This window comes from Cynara cardunculus (assembly GCF_001531365.2).
Source record: "Cynara cardunculus var. scolymus isolate 2C chromosome LG 2, CcrdV1, whole genome shotgun sequence".
Classification (NCBI taxonomy): domain Eukaryota; kingdom Viridiplantae; phylum Streptophyta; class Magnoliopsida; order Asterales; family Asteraceae; genus Cynara; species Cynara cardunculus.
In genome coordinates this window covers 62,652,508-62,662,307 of record NC_037529.1, presented here as the reverse complement: position 1 = coordinate 62,662,307, position 9,800 = coordinate 62,652,508, and the positions used below count along the sequence as shown (strand labels likewise).

At 33.1% G+C, this 9,800-nt stretch overlaps 2 protein-coding genes across 2 annotated transcripts in view; one reads left to right on the top strand and one right to left on the bottom strand.

The window, feature by feature from the left end:
- Positions 1-520: 520 nt before the first annotated feature.
- On the top strand, positions 521-2,634 carry LOC112507715 (protein CHUP1, chloroplastic). The gene is made up of 5 exons (XM_025112393.1): positions 521-1,162; positions 1,281-1,597; positions 1,714-1,825; positions 2,020-2,151; positions 2,262-2,634. The coding sequence occupies exons 1-5, from the start codon at positions 575-577 to the stop codon at positions 2,352-2,354; spliced, it is 1,242 nt and encodes a 413-aa protein (XP_024968161.1). The 5' UTR covers positions 521-574; the 3' UTR covers positions 2,355-2,634.
- Positions 2,635-4,164: 1,530 nt separating this feature from the next.
- Positions 4,165-9,800, bottom strand: part of LOC112506269 (protein SRG1-like) — an 11,037-nt gene continuing 5,401 nt past the window's right edge. Inside the window, exon 3 of the mRNA XM_025110282.1 lies at positions 4,165-4,413. Coding sequence (XP_024966050.1) covers positions 4,165-4,413 — 249 coding nt within the window. The remainder of the gene's footprint in view (positions 4,414-9,800) is intronic.

Below are 9,800 nucleotides of genomic sequence, written 5' to 3'. Positions count from 1 at the left end.
CAATCATAGAGAAGCAGAAATAGATCGAGGTTGAGAATAAAAAGCAAATCGTGGAGGAAGAAGAGGAGTCAAGGGCGGTGATGAATAATTAAGGAGGAACTGTATTCTTCAAGGATAAATAGTGATAGAAAGATATTGGCTTAATGGATTAAACTCTTTCTATCAAGCTGAGTGAATAAGTCAGTCTTAGATTTAATGAGCCAGAATCTCAAACAATTATATATTCTTACCGAATAAGCCATATAAATCATACAACCTATTAACCTATTACCGAATAAGCCCTAACCTTTACACATTTAGGTTTTATGCTATTTTTGGGTGCTTGAAATTAAATTGCCACTGAATTGAGAAGAATAAAAGAAGGTTCAAAGTATTAGGTGGTGGAATTGTCTAAAAGAGCCATGTCTGCCATTCCAAGACAGGCTAGGGGCAATTTAGTCAAACACTATATTTCTAGGTGTTGGTGAGAATACCTTTACCTTATTTTAGAAGCAAGCAACACTTGGTAAGACTTGGGATCTCCAAATATTTCCATCGGTGCGTGTCTCCATTCACCGCCACTGTCACCGGAAAAATGCCTTCCGGCGACGATGGCTCCACCCTCACCTTCCTCAAGAGAGAACTCGAAGCTTCGTTGGTCAAGATCGATTCGTTGGAGAAAGAAAACCATGAACTAAAACAAGAAATGGCTAGTCTTAAGGCACAAGTTAACACACTAAAAGCCCATGATCTCGAAAGGAAATCGGTGCTATGGAGGAAGTTACAGAATTCTATGGATTGCGGAAAGGTTGCAAACGAATCACCACAAAAACCAAAGCTTCATGTTGAGGTACCAGAGGCAGTACTACCATCAAAGAAATCAAGTTCAAACCATACTACAGAAGACAATGCGATGATGAATCTACCAAAACCACCACCTTCGCCGCCACAGTGGCTGCAAAAGAGGGTAATGGCGCCACCACCGCCACCGCCACCACTACCGTCTACTCCAGTTGGATCAAGGGCGGTGAGACGTGTGCCAGCAGTGATGGAATTCTATCGCTCATTAATGAAGAGAGACACCCAGAAAGAGAACAAAAATGGAGCCACCGGGTTCCTCCCGGTGATGAATTGCCGGGACATGATCGGAGAGATCGAGAACCGATCGACTTACCTTACCTCTGTAAGCTTAAAAACTCAACACTCTTGTGCTGTTAATTCTTGTATGTTTTACTTAATTAAAGACCCATGATCACTCGATGAAGCTGCTTCTTCCAACAACCAAAATCTTTCTTTGACAGATAAAATCCGACGTCGAGAAATACGGTCAAAGACTTAACTTTTTGATAAGGGAAGTCCAGGGTGCAGCATTTACGGAGATTTCAGATGTGGAGGCATTCGTGAAGTGGGTAGATGGCGAATTATCGTGTCTTGTTGACGAAAGGGCTGTTCTAAAGCACTTCCCGCAATGGCCAGAACGAAAAGCCGATGCATTACGTGAAGCTGCTTTCAGCTATCGAGATCTTAAGAGTCTTGAGTCTGAAGTTTTAGCATTCAAAAACAGTCCAAAGCAACCATTGGTTCAATTACTAAGAAAGTTGCAAGCACTGCAAGACAGGCAAGTACGTAGCAGCTAGCATATACATACATATATATATATATATATATGTTGTAAATATCCAATTACTGATGACAGAAACCGATTATATATATGTATATATTATGGTTGTTCAGACTGGAGTCGAGCATTAGCAGTTTGGAAAGAACGAGAGAAGGAACAAGTACGAGATACAAAGAGCTACAAATTCCATGGAAATGGCTGATGGATACAGGAGTAGTTGGTCAGGTAGGTGCAAATTAATCAATATCTGCTTTAATTTATTAAGAAGCAAGGGGTCGAATCTAGCTTTATTAATGATATATATATATATATATATATACGTATACTTAATTAACAAGAGACGAGAACGTACAAAAGCTACTTTATATGCTTAATTTCTTCATCGTAAAGCCTGAATTACAAGGGATTTCTGGTGACAGATTAAACTAAGCTCTCTGACACTGGCAAGAGAATGTATGAGAAGAATATCAACAGAATTAGAATGCAACGCATCTTCACGAGACGGCGATCTCTTACTGCAGGGCGTTCGATTTGCTTTCCGAGTTCACCAGGTAAACACAACCTTTATATATATATATATATATATATATATATATATATATATATAGATTCTGAGAAACTGTATACATATAGCTAACGCAAAAGGGAAAATGGATTCCAGTTTGCAGGAGGGTTTGACACAGACACCATGCATGCATTTGAAGAATTAAAGGAGATTGGAACCAGCATCTACAACAAGCAGCAGATGAGTTGAAAATGGGCATGGATGATCTGGGAAGACATGATTACTGTTCTAATTTAATTCTGGGCCTATATATATATATATGTGTATATGTATATGGTGGAAAATGTGAAGTCAGACATGAATGCATGCATATGGATGGATCCCCTATATATATATCTAGCTACCTTCAATTCCTTGAGATGAGAATTAATGGAGATGAAAGGTAACCTTGTTTGGGTATCTGTTAATGGAACTCCATAGGTGATTAGAGCTTGTATCTCCATGGATAAGCAGAATTCCAGGAGGTGAATTTTTTTTGATCAAATATTCAAGAGTTTTGTTCCTGATCTCATGCTGACATCATCAATTTTACGTCTCTCTCTCTCGCACACCAACTACTGATTTAATGCATTCATACCTTATAAAATTAAAGTCTCAACCGTGGAATCTAAGTACTGCTACATATCTTTTTTAAGTTCATCACAAAAATTTTATAACATGATCCCATCTTATTTTATATTTATTACTTTCACCTTTATATTACTAATTTACTTTGTTTCAAAATAAGTGTTTATTTTTAAAAATAAATACTCTTTTTAAAATCAACTGTAACAATATTTTTTAATTTTATCTTTAATTATGAGATGAAGAAAATTTCTCCTTTTAAAATTAAGGGTAAAATTGTCTTTTTGTTAATTAAAAAAATGTAATAATTAGATATTCTTAAACTCATGTGTATTTTTTTCTTAAAGGTGTTTGAGATTGCTTATTAATTTATTCCGATGTTGTACTGATAATAAAAAGTTTTTTGTATTTGGATGGAGAAAAAAAATATGTATACCGGTTTGATAGAGGTAATAATAAGTTTTTGATAAGTTACTCTAACTTATTAACTCATTTCGATATGGTACCAGTAATAAGAAATTTTTAATGTTTGGATGAAAAAAAGGAATACTTATCAATTTATTACGTACTGGTACCGGTCATAAACTAATCCAAACATTTTTTATAAAACTCTGATTTAACATCATATAAGTTAGATAAATATTTTTACTAAAAACATAAGTTGTTTAAATAAGCAATTTGAAACACTCCCTTAGTCTAGTTGTTTCTTTTATATATGAATAAGGCTACGCACATATAATTTTTCCGTTTTATTATTTATTTAAGGTTTATAGAATTTTTTTGTAATAGTTAATTATTAACAAAATATAATAATTATTATACATAAAATACAAATCAAACACCTCCTCTCTCCTACAAACACCATATCAACATATAATACACATTATACACACTGTGATATCTAAAAACTTCTAACAATAAGACACAAATACAATATGATACCTAGTATGACCACTGAACCCGTTGTGATATACATTGTGATATCCAAGAACTTTAATACATAAATTCATTGTGATACTAATGTGATACCCACTGTGATACCACTTTATTACACCCAAACCATAATATCAAAAACAAACCCACAATCAAAATCCAAAATTCAAATTCAAATTCAATCCAAGCCAAAATAAAAATAAATATAAAACCCATCCAAGATGAACAAATTTACAAATTCCCGACAATATTTGTGTTAAATCTCAGGCGTGATCTGGGTTAAGGCTCCGATCAAAAATTAGATCTGTGTAGAAACTAGAAACCGAAATCGATCTAGGTGTGCATAAACCAGATATATGCAGAAACTAGAAACAAAAACCATATATGGGTTATCTTCCTTAGAGTTGACCATCTTCCTCAACACCACCGTCTTCCTCCCCGTCCCCATCTTCCTAAGTGCCGTTGTCTTCCTCCTCGTCTTCCTCAACGTTGCTCGTCTTCCTCAAACCCCGTTGTCGTCTTCCTTCCCGTCCCCATATTCCTCAGTGCCGCTGTCTTCCTCCTTGTCTTCCTCAAACCCCGTCGTCGTCTTCCTCCCTGTCCGCATATTCCTCAGTGCGGCTGTCTTCCTCCTCGTCTTCTTTAGTGTTGCTCGTCTTCTGCAACCCCTGTCTTCCTCAATACCGCCGTCTTCCTCCTCGTCGCCGTCTTCCTTAGTGTCGCTGTCTTCCTCCTCCTCCTCGTCTTTCTCCTTGTTGCCGCTCCCATCACCAAGAATATGTAGATTGTATGAGACATTTTTAGGAGAAATGTGGGAGTAGAAAGTGAGAGAAAAGGAGAATTATTGGTTATTTGATGAGTTGTCAATTTCTTTTACTAAATTACCCTTTTTCATTGTTTAAAACATACTAATAATTATCTTAAATGATTGGTCCATATTGGATTTCACGATTACCACAAGATAAACAGTTCTCATTTGATTATGATATATATATATATATATATATATATATATATATATTCTTCCTTTAAAATAAAACATATAAAAAGACTAAATGATTACTCTTTATATTAAAAATTGAATGATAAAACGTTTTAATATGGAGAACATACACATGGTAATAAATTATTAAGTTATTGAGTAAAAAGCAAAACAAAAACCTTAAAACATTATCTAAGTTATTATAAAAATAAGTAACAAACAAGCATATGATATGTAACTATGTAAGCCTAAAACCACAAAAAACAAAAATGGAATTGGGTTTGATCCAGACCCGTTTAGAATGAGTTTGGGCCACATGACCCATTTCATTTCAACCCTTAAAACTAGCTTTCCTTTGCATGCATTGCAATTTGCACCCGAGTTGATAACTATAGATTTTCCACAATTTCAAGGGTTCTTATTTTCCAAATGAATTTTCATTCTTTTATTTTAATTTCAAATAAAAATTTTGGTTTGTGGAAGACTAAATCTATTATGTTATATAGAACTAAATTGAAAAAAAGTCTAAAAAACCCCAATGAATTTTAGTGTTTGAAATAATTAAGTACTTGAATAATTTTTTAAAACAAATAAGTCCTTGGACATTACAACCTGTTAGATATATTCTTATGACTTATACAATTGGTTAATATAGTGAAATAATGATAAAAATTTGAAAAAAACCCCAATAAACTTTCATATTTTGAACGATTATGTCTCTAAACATTTGGTATAAACTTTCTTTTTGAACAAATAAGTCTCAAAGGGCTCCATTTGGTATACACTTTCCTTTCTCTTCTCGTGAAACTTTCTTTTCTTTTCTTCAACATCCATTTTTACACATAAATACCCACTGAAACACAATATACAAGTATTGTATGCATGTTTTGAATTCTTTAAAAGCTTTTGACCCTTTTTGTCTTCACAAGATACTAAAATTTTTGGTTGCTTTCACCTTTTTGGTCTAACTCTATCGATGCTCTGCCCCCAATACCATTTACCTTCCTCTTTTACTTTTTGTTTGAATTTCAAAATTCAAATGGAAGAACTAGCTTGTCATTATTTTATAGTCTTCTGGTGATTCTTGTCCCATTTCAATTTTGCTTATCCAGTACATTGTATGGATACACTGCTAGTATTAATATAGATATACTATATATATATATATATAGTATATATATATATATATATATATTTGCTAGTACATCTACATACATTATATATTATTATTATATTAATGATATGTTCATAATATTATTATTATTATATAAACATTAATATTATAATTTTATCTTATTTTAATATTTTTAAAATTTTATAATTTAGAAGTTATTTTTATGAGTAATTATTTATTTGATAATGAATGCATTAGTTTTACTTTTATCACGGATATGGTCCCTCTTAATAACACCGTTAATTAAAATATGTTAGTTTAAGGACCTTAATCATTTATTTATGTAAATCATAGGGACCAAATTTTCATTTATCTCAAGATCATTATATAAATATAAGATTTGATTAAATTTCAGATTATTTTGACTAGTTACAATATTAGACCCGAGATGACGCTAAAGATATGATGATTTGAAAAATGAATGAGATATTTATAAAATGACTTAAAAAACGTAATCCCTTTTACCAAAGGTGGTATTTCAAATTTTTTGGGTTATTTTAATTTTTTTAAAATGATGTAATTGAAAAATTATGAATGAAATCGTGCACTCACAGAGTCATAGTTATTTACCAAAAAAATTCATCGTTACATATATTTTTTAACAAATAAATCATCGGACTTTTAAAATTGAAGCGATTGAAAAGTGTGAAACACCGAGAACTCTGTTTGATGTAAGGAGCTTCCATGGTCTAACAGGCTATTACCGTAAATTCATTAAAACTTTTCTCAAGTCGTGGTACTTTTGACCTCTTTACAAAGAAAAATGTGAAGCTCGAATGGAAGGACGTGCAAAAAGAAGCTTTTATGACACTAAAGGAAAATAAAACCCATTTTATTATTACTGGAAATGTCACAAGTCGGCTTTATGCAAAAAAGAAAGGTTATAGCTTATGCCTCACGACAATTGAAGGATCACGAAAAGAGATATCCCACTCACGACGTAGAATTGGCGCTGGTGATTTTGGCATTATAGGTATGGACACTATCTGTGTGTTGTGAAATTCCAAATCTTTACCAATCATAAAAGTCTCAAATACCTATTCGATCAAAAGGACTTGAACATGAGACAACACCGTTGGATGGAAGTGTTATGTGATTTTGATTGTGAGATACTGCATCACCCGAGCAAAGCTAACGTTGTAGCCGATGCATTAAGCCGAAGGGGAGGCGAAGAGATCACCAAAGTAGTGGCCTTGAGAGTAGAATTGATACCTAATAAAATCGAGGGAGAATGCTTGAAAGGTACATAAATCTCGTTATTCAATCCACCCAAAAACCAACAAAATGTATAAAGATTGCATAAATCTTATTGGGGGCGTGGCATGAAAAAGGATATAGCTTATTATGTGGAGCGGTATCTGACGTGTCTACAAGTAAAAGTGAAGCACCAACGACAGTATGGAAAATTACAACCACTATACATATCGTAGCAGAAGTGGGATCAGATTACAATGGACATTGTGTCTAAGTTAAAATCCAAAGGGGTACGACGCTATTTAGGTAATAGCGGATCGACTCTTGAAGTCGACACACTTTTTACCTATTAAAGAGACTTATTCGATGGAGAGATTAGAGATACTTTATGTCAATGGGATTATGGGAAGACGTGGAGTATCTTTAGAGATTGTGTCTGATCGTGACAACCAGTTTACATCATCCTTTTGGATAAGTTTTCAGCAAGAGGGATCACAAATAAAGTTGACTACATCTTACCACCCGTAGACTGACAGTCAAAATGAAATAGCCATTCAGACACGTGAAGACATGTTGCAGGCATGTGCTATTGACTACAACGATAAATAATAATGCAAAAAGGTATAAAGTTAGAGAAAAGAGACAAACAAACACATTGATATAGAGTAGTTCACGTACTTATCTGAAATCATTAATTTTAAGACATGCTGACTCACTATGAGTTACACTTTGATTATATAACAAAACCCATTGTACAAAGTATAGGTACGCACACTTCCTTTTAATAAGAGCTTGAGGGGATCATAAACACATTCAAAGTACAGATTCATTACAAGGATATATATGAAAATCAGTGAAGGAACACAAACGATTTGAACATAAAATTGGACGACTGTTTGTGATTTAGATACTCTCAAATATAATGTAACAAGGCTAAAATTTCATAAAGTAGAATTGTGTCAAAAGTCCTTTTAAATAACGGTCAAATCCCCTTTTTATAGTCCAAAAACAAATATGCCACACAAGATCGCAAACACTCAAATTATTTTGGATGTACGTTGAATTGGTCCTCCCGTAAATGTCCAAACCAATCAGTTATGAGTAGCACTACTTAATGAAGACTTTTACCTACATATTTTATATTTGGGAAATCCGTTGCCAAAGGATGATTCTTCACAAAACTCGTTATAAAAGTTGGTGTCTAAATTGTTGGTGGGTAATTCAAACAGTGACAAACTACCCAGATATTTTCAGGTGATCCGTTGGTATTTGTTTGAAAAATACCGCATTCTACTGAAACATTGGTATTTTTTATATGATCCGTGGATAAACACCGACAAATTTTTTCCCACATGAATTTTGTGGATAAAAGTCATGGATTTTGTAGTGAATATGACATTAGCTATTCAATAAAAAAAAATACTAAATTACTCTTTTTGATACGAACGTTGAAAACAGACTTAAATCATATTTCTGAACACTTTTTACTTAAAAAATTTAATAGGTTTATGATATACAAAAGCCAAGAATGAGTTTCCCTTGGGTTATAAAATCACATATTTGCAATATCCCATCAACTTTGCTAAAAGCATAAAATCACATATTTGCAATATCCCGTCAACTTTGCTAAAAGTATACAAAAGATTAGTACGGTAACATAACTAAAGTTAATTCTTTTTTTATTTTATTTTTTAAATACGGGTTTAAAGCGACTCTTCTTTTAAGATATGAAACGTCATGTTTTTCGAGTCTATTCGTGCATCTTGCATTTTTGTGCACTTGCATGGTTTCTCTATAATAAGATATTTGCGGTTTCCACACCACGATTTCGTAATTGAACACAAATTGGATGTTCATTACATATAGATAATTATTTCCAACACACCAAGTAGCATATCAGTACATAAAGCAACTTGGGTGTTTGTCAATCATCAAAACTCACATGATTATCAAGTGAGTATAATTTGCGAAATTAATGAACTAATCTGTGTTCTTGCACATCCAATCACAATCTTATAGGGAATTATGACGTATATCGGAGTTTGGTGAGTTCATTGAGCCCATTAGTTATTCATTTAGTAGAGCAACTTTCATTATGAGCCAATCGCTACAAGCTTATGACAGGTTGTTTTCACGTTGTTTTGCTACGTCAATAAGTAAAGGCGTGTTTCGGGGGAGGAGGGGTTGATGGTGGTGGTGGTGGGAACGTTGTGAACTTGTTGGGGAAGTGGTTCAGAGGTAGTTGACGTGCTAGTTTTTGAATCACAAGAATATCAAAAATTCTAAGTTAATCATTTTGGTCGATACAACTGGCATTAAAACAAGAATACAAATAAATTATATATAACAATATTTGATGTTAGGTGTTGCTTTTAATGATATGTTGACAAATACTATAAAATAATATATCTTGTGAAATTCAAATAGTTATTAGAACAAGACAAACAAATGGTACAACAAATATCTCTTTTTCAAACAAAAATACACATATATATAGAGAGAGAGGGGAAGGATCATGTGAAAAGTTAATTAATTTATGAGAAAACGAGAAGTTCCAAGATCATATATGATTATATGTGATACACACACAATCATATATGGTTAAACACACCCAAAGGAGACGCATGTGACCTGGTGAAGCTATGTGTTGACAATGCAACATGTGTTTAATCATATATGATTAAACGTTTGTATGTAATCATATATGATATTGAAACTTTTCACATTCTCGTAAATTGACCACCTTATTGTTTGTATTTGATCATATATATATATATATATATATATA

Coding starts and splice junctions, on each gene's coding strand:
- LOC112507715 (XM_025112393.1), top strand. CDS start 575: ATGCCTTCCGGCGACGATGGCTCCACCCTCACCTTCCTCAAGAGAGAA. Junction 1,163..1,280: donor GATCGACTTACCTTACCTCT/GTAAGCTTAAAA, acceptor TTTCTTTGACAG/ATAAAATCCGACGTCGAGAA. Junction 2,152..2,261: donor TTGCTTTCCGAGTTCACCAG/GTAAACACAACC, acceptor AATGGATTCCAG/TTTGCAGGAGGGTTTGACAC.